The sequence below is a fragment of the Orbicella franksi genome, chromosome 12 (genome assembly GCF_964199315.1).
Source record: "Orbicella franksi chromosome 12, jaOrbFran1.1, whole genome shotgun sequence".
In the NCBI taxonomy this organism is placed as follows: domain Eukaryota; kingdom Metazoa; phylum Cnidaria; class Anthozoa; order Scleractinia; family Merulinidae; genus Orbicella; species Orbicella franksi.
This window is the reverse complement of record NC_138156.1, coordinates 16,056,279-16,072,095: the sequence shown is the minus strand read 5'-3', so window position 1 is coordinate 16,072,095 and position 15,817 is coordinate 16,056,279. Positions and strand designations below refer to the sequence as shown.

The 15,817-nt window shown below is 38.6% G+C and overlaps 1 protein-coding gene across 1 annotated transcript; it reads right to left on the bottom strand.

The window, feature by feature from the left end:
• Window positions 1-925: 925 nt before the first annotated feature.
• Window positions 926-13,060, bottom strand: LOC145462412 (uncharacterized). Its single transcript, XM_081445936.1, has 14 exons — window positions 12,612-13,060; window positions 11,304-11,316; window positions 10,348-10,477; window positions 9,174-9,270; window positions 8,495-8,534; window positions 7,850-7,986; window positions 7,464-7,514; window positions 6,907-7,009; window positions 6,373-6,421; window positions 5,626-5,721; window positions 3,927-4,057; window positions 3,318-3,508; window positions 2,122-2,198; window positions 926-1,586 (listed from the first exon to the last, which is right to left on the bottom strand). The coding sequence occupies exons 1-14, from the start codon at window positions 12,898-12,900 to the stop codon at window positions 1,461-1,463; spliced, it is 1,530 nt and encodes a 509-aa protein (XP_081302062.1). The 5' UTR covers window positions 12,901-13,060; the 3' UTR covers window positions 926-1,460.
• Between the last annotated feature and the right edge of the window lie 2,757 nt (window positions 13,061-15,817).

The window sequence follows — 15,817 nt, the reverse complement described above, 5'->3', positions numbered from 1 at the left end:
ATTTCCATGAAGAAGATAGGTTCGTAAACTACTAGGCTCTTACACGCAGCTTTTTACTATATTTTCGGTTCGTGATCATCAATTTTTTTATCATTTTGTAGCCAAAATGCACATTAGTCTTGTGTCTAGGGCTCGACTGCCCACACAGAGGGTCTTGTGACTTCAAGTTGTTTATCGTAAGGTCTGTGGAGAGCACTAAGCTCTGAACAATACCCCATCGGTGGTCATGTTTGGGTTTGTCTACTGGCCTTGGTCTGGATCTCCCACGAAAGGTCTTGTTTGGGTTTTGCACTTTATCGTTCGCTTCTGGAAGTCGCATGAAAGTGTTTAGGTTAGTGTCCTGTAAAGAAGTTTAGTCCTCCAAGGTCAGTCCTCCAACGTCAGTCGTCCCGTGTGGCCCACACATAGCTACCGATATGCTATTTAAGTGCGTGTGCGCCGTTTTTGTCAGTCAAGTAGCAGAAGTAGAAGTAGCAAAAGTTAGAGATGAAGATCGCGCTAGACAAAAGTTAGTCCGAGAAATAAAAGACCAAAGACCAGATTCTCGGTACCTCCTCGTTTGGACGATAGAAGGGAGCCAATATTTGTTTAACATTTGTTTCTCGCCGGAATCTTTCAGTGAAGCAAAAAATGCAGAACTCACAGAATAAAATTGTAGTTTTTATTGCCCACTATCTACTTCAAAGTTTGGCAAAATCACTTTATTTATGGAAAGAAGAGTAACACCAGTTTGACAAGTTGAGCTTTCCGTCTTTTCAGGCCGCGTTCCACGGAGTAATAAACGCGCAAAGGAATGCTTACTTTTCTGGTAAACCTCGGCACATTTTGACAATTGTGTACATAGTAAATTCCACTCTAAATAACTTTATTCTTAGTTGAAAACTCCGCGAGAGGGACGCTGACAGTACTCAATATAAATGTAAGATCAAAGATGAAGGTAAAATATGGTTTTATTTTACGCTGGTACCTTTCTTATTTATATACTACCACTTTCATATTTCGTTCATTTCATCCAAATAAACTTGGTAAAAATATGATCAGTTTATCAAGATTCCAACACTATCCGTGTTATAGTGCAAGTTGGATTGAAGGATCTCAAAGGGCGCAAAGGACTGGTTGTGGTCAGTCTCACTGAAAGATAAATGGACCTGGGGCCCGTTTCCCGAAAGCCCCGGAAACTTTTCGGGTCCGCAAAGCCATTTTCCGCAAAGCCTAACCCTAAAAACAGAGATGTGTATGTGCCTGAAACTTCTTGTGTGAAGAGAGCCTCTGTTCATATGAAGAATTTGTGAATAAAACAGCGCGGCTGTAATCATAAGTTTTAAGATTTTGCTACGGCTTTCCGGGTGCGAGAACTTTTCGGCACCCTCTAGAAACGGGCCCCTGGACTCCAATCCGACTGGGACACTCATTTAACGCCCTGTGGTGACAGACCATCAAGACAGGTTTGCTGTTGAGAACTATCCTCTCTGCCCAAGATTGATGGTAAACTGTTCAAATCTTTGCAGGTCTTCCTTTGCTACAGTGCTGGTATGGTGTGACAATATGTTCAGGAAATCATCAACTTTCACGGGGCGAGGTTGAATCTATATTGAAAACAACAAACGAATACATGATCGCCTGATATTCTTTCGCAGACCGAAGAGGCCCCCTCGTCAAATTAGCACAACTATCATAAATCTGAAAAAAATAGACGAGTCAGAGTTAGACTCTAGTAAACAGCACGAGTCTTTTTTTTATTTGTTTTTGCTGTTCTTGTTGTTGTTGTTGTTGTTGTTGTTTTCAATGAGAAAAGGAGCCAATTCCAACGCAATACCCTTTATTACAGCACGAAATTAAATGAAGAACTAGACACGAAACTTGATACTTTTACAAACTGGGTTTATTCCCTATTTCTTTGATGCTGTACAAGCTTGCCGGAGAAAAGGTGTTAACAGCCACCCGATTCTCCGGCGTTCCAACCACTCACCCCCTTCCCTTATCAACTTGAATCGTAGTTTTGCAAAAGAAGTGAGCGATTGAATTACGGCCATTGAACTTCTCCTAGTGAACTTTCCGCATCGAAATGAAACAATTTGCTTTCTAGTGGACGACACACTCAGCCTCTAACAGTCAACATACCTTTCCCGGTGGGAGATCTTTCATAGATGAGTTTATGCAGTTCTCGTCGATCGCTTGGCAAGGCACATAAAACAAATCTGAAAAAAAAAACATATTTGTAACCTCAGGCCTAAGCCCCTTTATCTTTTCCTAGATTCGTTATTCAGATCTGGAAAATGCAAGAACAATCACAAGGAATAACAGATCCCGAAACAATATACAACAACTTTTAAAAGTTAAAATGAAGATGCAACAATAGCACTGAAAATCTCTCTTATATATCTAATGCCATTGAGGAGTAATTGAAAATTCTTGCTTTTCGCCACCCGTGGTTTGGCAATCTTTTTTCGTAGATGTGCAATTTTTGTATTCTCAAATTGAACCGGAACTACTGTTTGCAATAGCGGATGATGCGGAAACTCTATCATATAATTATGTAACTGTCGTATAATATAACTATTTCTTATGGTAGTCCCCACAATAGCTTCCATTGTAAGCTAGCTCCAGTCCAGTCCCGGCCTGAGAATATGAAAAAAATGGTTTATTATTCCATTTTGTAGAAACGTCTGTCAAACCGGATGTCAATGTTCGGATAAGAAGTATGTACGAATAGTTTGTCGGTTTATTTACTGGAAGCGAGTAGTATTTGTAATTCCGTTTTACCCATTCTGATGCTGTTTACAGGGCTATTCGTAAGTTTTATCGGTTTCATTCAGTTACACAGCTACGCAAACACAACTCTTTAGCTTGGGCGATTTGTTTTCCCATTGCAGACCACGTTATGATACTCTGGAGAATTCTTCCTTTCAAATTTTTAGATAGTCGCATGTATATGAATGAATAATTTTAAAGGAGCTCAGTCACGGTTTGCGTATATTGAAAAGTTTAGCCTCAATTTTTCAAATTCGTCGTTTGTAATCCGTGTTAATCTTCTCCATCCTTAGCCATCCTTGTTCCGTTATGGTTTATTATTATCTCTTTGTTGTTTTTATATCTCATTAAACTGTTATCTTCAGGTTTCCTACCATTTAAAGGTAATCTTGTATGTGGCCAAAATATCTCAAAATACCGTGACTGAACCCTTTAAGATGGATAAAAGAAAAATTCTCCAGTGGTCTACAATGGGAAACAAACCGCTCAAGCTAAAGACGTCTATTCTTCGACTTGCAGGCACACTTCTCAAGTTAACAACAATTTACCATGTTCCTGTTACTGACCTTCATTAAGCTTCCAGTGAGCGTTTTTCTCAAGTTCACGGATTGGTTCAAACATGGCGTCTGAAGTACAGTTTGACAGATCACTCCCTGAGAAACCCTCTGTTTTCTGACCTAGCAAACACCAGTCCTCTATGGTCAGTAATGCAGGGGTGGCTGCCAAGTGCATCTTTATCAGTGTGATGCGTGCCTCTCTGTAAAAAGTCAATTATACAACTCTTTAAATGCCTAGTTGTCACTTAGTCTCTTGAGCAGGATTTTAATTTTGCGGAACAAAACAAAATGAAGCAAAGCCTACTTCGTTTTATCAGAGAGACGCAGACCAGCGACATTGAAAAAAAACTGTAAGCCGGAAACAAGTTTAAAATGGACATAATTTGCACCTGTAGATAAACATGTTTTCATTTTTACTGAACAAACATGACTGCCGTGGATTGACAATTAGCACAGCAACGCTACATTTATAGTACAGACTAAGCAAGTTTCAGAAAGAGTCAGATGGACGAGCGAAAAGATAGTCAATGTCTTTTGAAGATTAGAACTGTGCCTATTCCATGACGAGATTCCATGATCTATGTTAGAAAATTCTAGGTTCCGCTTCATATAACTTACTTGTCTGGTAGTGGAATATATATTCTTTTCTGAAATCGTCTTAGGAAGGCAGTGTCTAGTTCCCAGGGGCAGTTGGTAGCACACAGCAGAATGAAGTGTTGACGAGGTGAATTGTGATCAGCTTCCTCCATCTACAGTTTTCAAAAGAGTCTTGTCAGTTGGATGGTCAACCGGGAAAAGCAGGGTGGTGCAGTGGGTGAGATTACTAGCCGGCCACCACGTCATTAGAGGGTTGGTTCTCGCGTTGCTCCGAGGATTTTTCTCCGGGTTCTCTGGTTTTAATTCCTCCCTCCTCAAAACCAACACTCCAAATCTAATTCGATTTGGAATGTGACCCCGATTAGTGAGCCTCATAGGCTGGCTAAAAGCTTGACACATTAATAAAGTTCTTTACTTTTTTTGGTCATTAAGAGACAAATCCGACAAGTTTCAATTATATCATAGACAGGCTGTGTGTTCAAAGGACTTCAGTTACATCACACAATGTATGTCACCTGCTGATGTTATTTGAGAAAGTCCTTATGGCATAGTTGATTTCATGTCAATCAACCTGTTAAACGTACCAAGAGAAACACTCCATCATGCTATCAAGTGTGGCCACATGCATGGTGGCTAAATCTCTATAGATTTGTCATATTGCATTAGCAACAAACACCAAAAGTCCATAGTCACACTCGAATATAGTAGCAATAACTATCTCGGTAAAACGTGACATGATCTGACTCTGCAGTTATCGTAGGGTTTTGTGACATGTTTCAAAATGTCAGGGCATTCTTCGTGTCGTGTGCGACAGTCGTCAGAAAGTTGCTTGATTTAAACGAAACAAGTCGAGACATAAGCTTGTCATATGCGACAAAGTTGTACTGGCTAAACAGGCCCTAATGAGCTCATAAACACTAACAAAATGTCTCGTTTAACTTGATCTATCAACAGAACAACAAACACTTAGCCAAAACATTTCAAAACGAAAACAGTCCAAGAGTCCAATACAAAACTCTAGAATTAGGTCAAAATTTAGTACCAATGACAGTGTTAACAGTGTAAAGTTACCCCAGCCAGTATGTATCGAAACTCTATCATTCTGAACATTGATTTTCTTTCCATCGTTTGCAAAGGCATAAATGTAGTTCATCTTAAAACAAGGGCGTCAATCAGAAACAGGGAAAACAAAACCGGGGGGTACCTGACCCATGTCTGGGTATAGGGGTGCCGCTGAAGGGTTTGAAATCCTGACCCTGTTTAGGACAAAAAATACTCTAAAAACCCTACCCTGTGTAAGACAACACCCTCTATTTTAAGACCCTATTAGACAAAATTCACACCCTCTTCATATTTAAAGGAATTCAAACCGGATCGCTTCGCTCACCGACTCGCTCTTCGTCGCTCGCGCGTGGGATGAGGCTGCTCGCAGGCTAAACTTGTATAGGTCATGTAACCATACCCTGTTTAGGACAGAGGCGAGTAAAATCGTATACCCTGTTCAGGATAGCAAGGTTAAAAAACAGTACCCCGTCCAGCGGCACGTCTCCGTATAGACCAAATAAGGGAGTACCTCCCGGGAGCCGTTTGTTGTTCTTAAAAACGTACTGTGGCATACAAACCTTGGCTCTTGAAATCAAGTGTTCTCAGATTTAACTACATATAGCATTATTGCACTCAGGAGAATCAGGCTTTAAATGATATAACAAACTCTGCTGACCTGTTTCAGCAACTCAGTCTTTATTCTCCGTGTGTACTCTTCTTCACGCGAACTTCTTTTTCTACAGATGCTATCGATTTCATCTATGAATATTACCTATAAAATCAAAGGAAATGAATATCTATTTGATTACAGTCAAACCTCTCCTTATAGACACCTCCATAATACGGACACCTTCATATCTCGGACTAGTAAGATCACCTGGTTCCTGGGAAACCATATTCATAAAATCCCCACATCACAAATAACAGCACCGTGAATTGTCATAAGAGGGATTTGCATGCGCCTATAAACTGAAGGGATTACAACCAGTAGGACTTAAAAGCGACATGAAAAAACCGTTTTGAAATGAGCTCCACAGTGTTCACCAAAATACGTGTTTCATATACTAGTTTTAAATTAAGCTTTAAATTCATTTCAAATCTAATTCTTTTCATTTTAAATCAGAGGGGGCTTATATCTGGGAGGGGCTTATAATCGAAAGAAATATTCTGTTTACAGGTAGATGGGCCTATAAGCGGGGGGAGGGGGACTTATAAGCCGTGGTTTACAGTATCCCCATACTGTGGACACAGAAGTTTCAAATCCATTGTTACAAAGCTCATTGTTGATCTTAATAACCAGCTGTCTTTGCTGAGACCTCAAGTCATTTAAGTTAAAACAATAGATATCTTATTAAAAAAAAAAGGAATTGTATTTTAATCTCTTGAATTTGAAACAACGGTTAGTGTAAAAGGACATACTCACAGATTGTACTTGCTGATTCCTTGCATTATGGAATAACTCTTTAATAAGTCTAAAATAAAAGCACAGTATCAATGTCAGAATTGTTTCCAATAACACTTAACAAATTGACATCAGTTTTTCATGCATCTGTCCTGTTATTGATCATGAATTTCATCATAACATTGTTGAAGTAGCTGTTGATCCATTGGGTGATAGCCGAGTGGATTGTGAATTGTGGTTTATTTCCGGTCTCGCTCGACGGACTAAGCAAAAGAGGGACTACTATAGTCTAAGGAAGCGAGAAAAAGTTTAAGTGAAGAAAAACCAGCAAAAAAAAAGTTGGACAGAAAGTGAGGAGCCCCTGGGAATGGAGTTCTTACCATGCCAGTTCCAAACAGCTCTGAAAGTAAACCACAACTGCTGATTGCAAGGCTTTGTAACTGGATTGTCTCCATACTTTTTTGGGTGACCTTAGTAACTTTGCATGCAGAATTGTAATGATTGATGAAGATGTTCATCAGCACCCTACATGTAAACCTATTTTGTCATACATACTTTTCACTCTCCCCAACCCAGCTGGAGATTAGATCAGAACTGGACACACTGTAAAATATAGAGTTGATCTCTGAGGCCACTGCTTGTGCCAACCTTGTTTTACCTGTAAATAAAGTAAAAACTTGAATCTCAACGGACCTTTTTACTGATGTCACCCTTTTCCGATTTCTTCATTTAACCAAAAAGTAAGCCTCACCACTCAATTCATGTTGCCAAAGTTAGTGAGTATGCAAAGTAAATAGCTTTGGGGACCCATATTTTTATGTGTCGAGTGTCCACAGGATTCTTATGAAACTTTGCATACACTAGTACTGTATTTACTAAATTTGACACGGCATGATAAAGTGATCCACAGAAGTGGTTTTTTCTTTAAATGAAAAATATAAAAATATATATATTGTTGATATTGTATGACATTCTATATAATCATTCTTAATGTTTATGAGGAAGAAAGGAACATAATTACCCACATGCCTCAATACAGTCTGATTTACCATACCCTGCTGTTCTTTATTTTACTATATTTACTAGCTATGATAGACATCATTTATATCCACCTGTTCCTGGTGGTCCATACAGTAGTATCCTTCTCCAAGGTTGTCGGCCACCTGTCAAATGATCCGCAACAGACAAAATGAACTAAGCAAGCATGGGATTAATTTGGTTATTAATAGTGTTTTTGTTTCTTCATTTCATTTCTTCATCATAGCCTCTAATAGATGATGACTGCTGCATGAAAAGTAATCAAAAACATAACTACAAAACAAACTAACCAAGGAGGACTTAAAACATCATAGGTTCAGAAGATCAAGTATTTGTAGGTGGTTAACAGTACACTAATTGGGGCTTTCTTATAGATTATGCTTCTACATTATTTTCTATTATGGACTGGTTACAAGAAAATTCAGTTGTCTCCATTTAATGAACTGAGACAATATCCTACCCGTAAACAGATGTGGGAACTGTAGTGGCATAATGATGGCTTCCTTCAATGCTTGCTTTGCATCATTGAGCCCCACAACATCACAAAATTTAATACTACCCTTCTGAACAACTGTGTCTTGAATTGCAATTTTTCGCCTAAGGTAATCAAAACAAACTTACAATGTCTTGGATTGCTAAAGTGCTCTAAGAAATCACGGCTTTGCTATGTCTATTGAGGGTAAGGAGGGGTTCAACAGAGAACAGCTCATTGAAACCTTACAAAATAATTATTTGAGATCAAAAAGCACACACAAGATTACACATTGCATAATGAAATATTTGTTTACTGTTTACAGACACTCAGTTACAAACCATTTCAATAAAAAAGTGTGGTAGAATACTAAGATGAATATAAACTATCAATATAGTGTGGAATAGCATGGCCTGATGCACCTCCACTGTTAACTCAAGACTTACAACGACAACAATGACAATGTTAACTTAACTGTGGGGTTTTAAATCCAAAAATAGATTTTTTTTGTTTTCCCTGGGAAAGAAACAGCTACAGTGATGGACTTTTCATGGTAAAAGAAGGTAACAGTATTCAACTGCATCTCTTAGACTTTATATAGAAGAACTAAATATTGTTACCAAATAAGCTAACCTTTTACACTGATGATTTTCATTCTTTATTGGATCCATTTCTAAGGGAAAAAGGTTTAATGCTTTTTATAGACGTTTCGGCAAACCATTGAGTATCCAGATCATGTGTACTAAAGGCATGCGTGATCAAGTGTCAATCGATACCATCAATCAACCTGCGATTGACACTTGATTGACATGTTAATAGACACACAATTAATATCCTGATTGATACTCAGTCGACACTCGATTGACACTCAATCGACATCTCAATTGACACTTGATTGACAGTCTGTCGATAGCTGGTCGAATGTCGGCTGACTCATATAAATTGATTGAAAATTAATGAATTGTTGACTGAGATGTTGATTGAGTGTCAACTGAGGTGTCAGTGGAGTGTCAATCAAGCATCAATCGAGTGTCAATCAAGGGTCAATTGAGGGTCGATCGAGGGTATTGACTGAGGGTAACAATTAGGGGTATTGATCAACACTCAACCATGGACGCCTTTAGTACATATGATCTGAGTACTCAGCATTTCCAATAAACAATAATAGTACATAACGTTGGCAATCATTTTTGATGAATGTCAAAGGAGAGGCTTAACTTACATACAAGATTTTCTGGTGAGCTAAAAAGTAAAAGGTCAGTTACAACTTAAGACCATTTTGATGATTGCAAATCAATTATCATCAACATACCTAAGTCAGAAGTATTTCCACAATCAAGCTGCCTTTTCTTGCTACAAAGTGTCTCAAGACAACTTTCAAGGGAGACAGACAATTCATCAAGAGCTCCCTAAGAATATATACATAAATTTTGTCTGGACTTTAAAAAAAAAAAGCGTTAGCCACATTCCTAATAATTCTACCCACACGGGGGCAGGAGGGGGTACTCCGAGAAAAATTTGATGAGGGTGTGCAGCCCACTTCCCAAAACCCTTACCCAATTTATGACCAAAATCTGTGATTTTCCCTACCCTATTTATGACTTGACCAAAAATGCGATACCCTGCTTATGACAGTTGCACCCAACACAGTTGCCCTAAACATAAGGTTTGAAGGGCTTTTGCTTCCGGTCTTATCGATAATAATGAAAAAGTAGCTTCTTCTAAACAACATACCCAATTCAAGACTAGAGTACAAAAACCATACCCCATTTAAAACCAAAATGGTCAAAATTGATACCCCATTTGGGACCAAAACAGCTGAAAAACCATACCCTTTGAGGGAGTACCCCCGCCCCCGAGAATTCTACGCTGAAAATAAATAGCATGGAAAAACCCCAGATTTAAAGAACTGCTTATGTCTCTCTGAATGAGTATAAAATGACAGGTATGCTGACAGCATGTTTAATTCACTTTCAGCTTTATATACATCTACACCTCAATAGTTTCACAAATGAATACCCAGCTCATGCTTTCAAATCATTAAAGAATTGTTTTCACAGAATTCATAACCTGAGAAACCATGCAAACATACTTCAAAATAGCTTGCAGTCTGTTATGTTCATTTGATATCTCACATTTTGGCATATGCAGCAAAACTTTCCAAATGTAAAATTTTGTTGATTTGCTATGAAAACAGCTTACATGTACAACAAAACTGGCATGAATAATTACCCTATTAACAATACTATGTACGAAGTCACTTCTTATATCAAATCAAGTAATATGAAAAACAACTTTCACTGACTAAGTATAAACTTACTAGCATTCTATCACGAATGCCCTTCTCTGATTGGCTGAGCTACTAACTATCTATTCTGTAGTAGACAGTAATTAGGCTAGCAGAGTGCAGTTGTTAACAAAATTGTGGCCACATAGTCTGTAAAAAAAAAAGTGTGAAGTGAGACTATAGTACACACAGTACTTACCAACTTAAGTGAATCTTCCTCCATTGGTATGAGCATCTGAACACAATGGGATGCATTTTCACAGTTGCAAATCAACATGTCAAGATTAACATGGTCTCTTTTTTGACTCTCACAAACAGCTTCCTCTAAGCTAAAAGATTTGCACCAAGAAAATGCTAAGTGAACTGTGATTCACCAATTTAAACCTATGAATGAGTGGCTATCTCTGGTGACATATTTTTAACAAAGATCTTTGCAACCACAAGGTCCTTGGAGATCATCTTCAATCCTAAACTAAAAGATCTTACTGGGTTCTTGTACTGACCCATCCTCAACAATCTTCAAGAATCTTCCAAAAATCTTGCAGGATCTTCAATCAATTATTGAATCTTGAAGATCATGGTATTAAAATCTTAAGTACCAAATTCTTGAGGATCTTAAAAGATCCTTGCATCAGGTCTTGCTAGGATCTTTGCTCATGATAAAATCATCATTCATCTTCTAAAATCTTCATAAGAATCCTTCAAGGATTCTTTAAAGATTTTTACTTTTTAGGATCTTTGACAGATTTTACCATGAAAGTCTCAATACTATAAATCAGTGGTTAATACTTTGTCTAATATTCTTTTGCAAGAAATCCATTAACATTCTAATTAAACACAAATAAGCAAAGGTGTCATGAAATGTCATGAAAAAGATATTTGTATAACACAAAGGACAATAGCTCAAGTATATATCTGTTATTCCTTTCGCTCCAAAGGTATTAATAACTTATTCATATCTGGAATTATCAGAGATGCATTTGCATTTTGTTATCATCTAGCAAATTGAGAAGAAGTTATACAGGGAGAGGCCTAAAAATGTGGCATGCCTTTACCATGTGATTCACATGTAGAAACATATAGTGTAACTTACTAGTTGGAGTTATTAGTCAGAAAAAGCATTAAAAACAAACAAATATGCATAAATTTACTCACCAGCTCACAGCATCTTTAGAGGAAAACAGTTCATAAAAAATATAGCAGACAAAAATCGTATCAACAATCTCGAAATTAAAGATCAGTGTTCATTGAGATTTACATTTGATAAGGTAAATTGTACACGTGACCCCAGTTCATCTGATATTTTAAGCTTCAGTCAAAGAAAGAAAAATGAATGACTTATTGGTGCTACAGCTTTATAAAAATTTTGATCCGTCATATGAGAAGGCAGCCACTCCAGTTATACCAAGATCTTGGCTTCTACAAATGATATCTTCACACTAATGGTGGTCTATACTAAGCCATGTTATTATCCATCAAATATTACCGCTTGCTCGTGACTAGTTGAAATGCATCACATACTAAAACTGGGGAATATCTGGGTGACATTCCTTGGTTTGTGTAATGCAAAAACTATTTGAAGGATAATAAATGCAATAGCGCCTATTTGACTTTACAAATATGCTCAGATATTTGTTGTTGGATATTATCTGTCCCTCGAAGGTCACAGTTTACCATGAACTTCACTCTTGGAAAACCGTTTGTTTCTCAGAGCAGATCAGGTCCGCAGAGCATATTTTCATTACTCATTCACTCATGACTCTTAGACTCTTATATACTTTTGTCTCATTTTCACGACTTTTCCAAATGAAGCAAGCTCAATAAAGGTAGCATCATAAAATACTTCTTGACTGAGTTGAGTGGTACCAGATGAAGAAATATTTGGCTTTGGGTTATTTCACACAGACCCCAGTCTCCCGCTCACCCAGACGAACCGTATCATGGCCTCCACACTAGTGCACCACTAGTACTAGACTATTTAATAAACCTGGAAGGACGTTCTGGTTCGCGACAATATTTACTGAAACCTGAATAAACAACGCTCGAGCTTATCAGCTTTCTCTGCAAACTGAAGTCTTTGACAAAACCTAACATCGTTGACAGACTTCCAGGAAAGAGCGACTGAGCCTCGCCTGCACGCACGGCCATTTTATCTCGCTCGCTTGTTTTGAATTCAGTGGCTTCTTACTCAACAACACATAAAAGACTGAAAACAGTCACTGCGTGTAGTCCGTGGAAGAACTGTGAAAGTCCAAAATACATTTTATGACAATAACTAACGAGAGTCCTGTATAATGCATTCTGGGACTTGGAGAATTCCAACTTGCATTCACATTTCAAATTTAAGTCTTAGGCTTACGTACCGCCCCGTTTCCTAAGTATGGAATACTAAACTCATAGCGATCACAATCAAGACGCGGCGAAGTAATAAATCTATTCTTTGAGGTTATTCGTAAATCTTACCTGCATATATGTCTAATCTATTCATGCTATCAGACCTTCTAAAATTGCCCGGATTTGCTCCCGTTCCTGAGCCAAATTCGAGAAATGGTAATGGCGACGTTTCGGTCAAGCGATCGACGGTTATCGGCTGGCTTTCGCTGGACCCGAAGCTCGTCCGAAGCATCCCACCGCATGAGCGAGAATAAATATGAGTGGGACAAAAAGGTAAAAGCCTCCCCGTATAGAACTTCGAAGAGTATCCCCCGGACCCTGGGTCTCCAAGGATGCCCATACTGCAATGTTCTGTCATGGCTACCGTGAATATCTCATTTGCGGTGTACAGAGTTTTCTATTGTGTGTGGTGGAAGGAGGGGAAACTAGATGAAGGTACTCCGCATGAGTCTCCATTGAAAGTTAGTTCCAGTTCAATTCCGAGAATACGACTATGGTCTATTAGTATCACCCAACTAGTGGACTAATGCAAATCCTGTATTTTGATTGGCTACGCTACTAGGGGACGCTACTAGGGCCCTCAAGAGCCACGGGTCAATGGCCCATTCGGCTTCGCCTCATGGGCTATTGACCCGTAGCCCTTGCGGGCTACGGGTCTAATTGTTAATTAGATGCGCCGGTTGCTAGCACTACCTCCATCGTTTTCTAGGGTTTGAGGGATTGTTACTACCTGTAACTATTGTTTCAAGAACCAATGAAGTAACTCGTTCAGAGAGGTAGTAGGTATTATATTAGTATTATAAGCCATGTATGGGGTGCGGAATATCAGCCAATTGTATTCCGTCACCGCATTGAGGGCTTACATGAGATAGCATTGCGCCCGCGCGAACTCAGTTTTTAAAGCATTTACCATGTGTGCAGTGGAGTCAAAACAAGGGTGAGGGCTTGAGAAGGGAGGGCATGTAATCCCTCAATGCTTGGTGACGGGTAGAATTCCAATCAAACTTCAAATTACAGGTAAGTCTCGTTTAATTTTTAAATTATGTTTTATCGCTCCTGGTTTTATAAAATTTCTGTCTCTATAAATTTCGAAATCCTGTCAGAGTTAACTACATATACAGACGCATGTCTAACAATAAAATCTGATCTGATCAAACGCAGTCGCTTTTTACCTAGAAATTCGACTTTACATCTATATGTTAAAGTTATTTTACCCACGGTTACATATGCGCTACCAATTTGGGGGTGTTGCACAAATAAGAACGAATTTAACGCTTTGGAATCCATATATTGCAGGGCTGCCAGCGTTATATATAACCTCCCGCGCGACATGCCATCTGTAGATGTAAGAAAAATAGCTAAGTGGGACTCTTTATTCGACACTTATAAGGTTAAAATAGCCACCTTAATTTATAATCACACACACTCCATCCTGTTTGGAACATTTAATCCATAGGAAAGAGTCTAAGTATGACCTCCGTCATCAACATCGTGTTAGCGTACAACGTTTTAAAACTTATTATGTGAAAAACTCTATATCATACAGAGGATCCATTGTTTGGAATCTTTCAGAACCATCCGCTCTCAGGGCCAGAGATTATGCTAAAAGGACAAATTGAAAAAGTCTCCCGCCCTCAGAAACTTGAACTTTAGTGAAGAGTCACCGCAAATGGGTCTCCAAATTGACAGTGATTTCGTCTTTTATTGATTTTATTCATATCGTTTTTGCATTTTTACAATTTTTTATTATCCTATTGACATTTTTTACACGGCCCCATACGCTATATTAGCTTTAAAACCCACCATGTTTAAATAAAAGATGTTGTTGTTGTATGAAATATGGATTGCTTTATTTGAGTGATTTCTCTCGGCTCGAAGCTGGTTTTAGTCCTGGTATTTTTCGACAGAAGTTACTGAAGTTTTAGCCTCTTCCAGGCGTTTCGTTAGCTGGGGAACAGCGCGAAAAAAAAGGGAGAAGCGCGCCGTTTTTCGCGCTGTACCCCAACTAACTGAACGCCTGGAAAACGCTACTGGACTTTACATCACTGGAGAAATTGCGGCTCCGGGTAAGCGGGGCTGAAGGAAGGAGAAGAGGGCTAGAAAAGAAATCAGGGCAAAAAAAATGACAGGCTTTTTCCTGCCTTTGGTTGAGATTTACAAAAATTCACGTTAAAGCTGGGATAAGGTGGGGATGGAGGGGGGGGGGGGGGCTGGCGTAGAACGTAATGGACAGCTCAACCACACAAAAGTACAATTAGTTAATAGTACAAGGGCTCTGCACATCGTTTATACATCACGGTACATTTTTAGCCTTCCTCTGCAAAACAACATGTAAAACCACGAAGGCTAATTTTAATCTATCTTTACATATTCAGGTGTAGTCGGTTTTTTAACCGATAGACACGCTATGTCACTATCGTCGTTGTTTAGGCTTTCTCATAAGCCAAGGGGCGTTATTTGTATTTGTAGCCCTGAGATAGGCTGTTATTAAAAGAAGAACTTAATAGAGGGAGAGGCTGCTAAGAAAAATAGTTACCACACTTTTTTCGTTTTAAACTTAGCTTATTTATGAAGATACACTGAGTAGATAACATGATATCAAAACAGTGGACTTCAGAAGGTCTACCGGGTTGGATTAAAAAGTCGAGTTTCTAAATAACGCGTTAAAAAAAGAACTTTCTTTTTAACGAAAGCTTTAACAATTTTGTTGCACAGTCATCCTGCTAGGATATTCCGTCTTCTACGCGTTCTATTGATTTTCGATAGCTCTTTTAGCACTTTCCGTTGTCCCTTTTTCTCTTTTCCTTCCAAGCACTTCTCCTTGTCTTCTTCTTCCTCGTTCTCTTTCTTAACCATCTTAACCATCCCTTTGTCTTCTTTTACCTCGTTCCCTTCCTCTGCCCCTTCCTGAACCTCTATTCCTTCTACTTCTTCTTCCGCCTCCTCTTCCCTTCCTTAACCCTCTTTTCTTCTTCTTCGTTATCCTCTTCGCTTTCATCATCATCATCATCTTCATCATCATCATCATCATCATCACATTCTTCATCATCTTCATCATCATCATCATCTTCTTCGTTTTCTTCTTCCTTCTCTTTCTCCACGTGAAATATCATTTGGAATTATCGTTTTTCCCTACATATCGTCCTTTATTTAGCTTTATTTACCGAATTTAGCTTTATTTACGGCTGACTTGAAAGAATTTTTAGCTGACTTTTTGCGATGAAAACACTAAAGGCTCCTTAGCTTGGGAAGGAGGGGAGGCTGAATGGCACTAA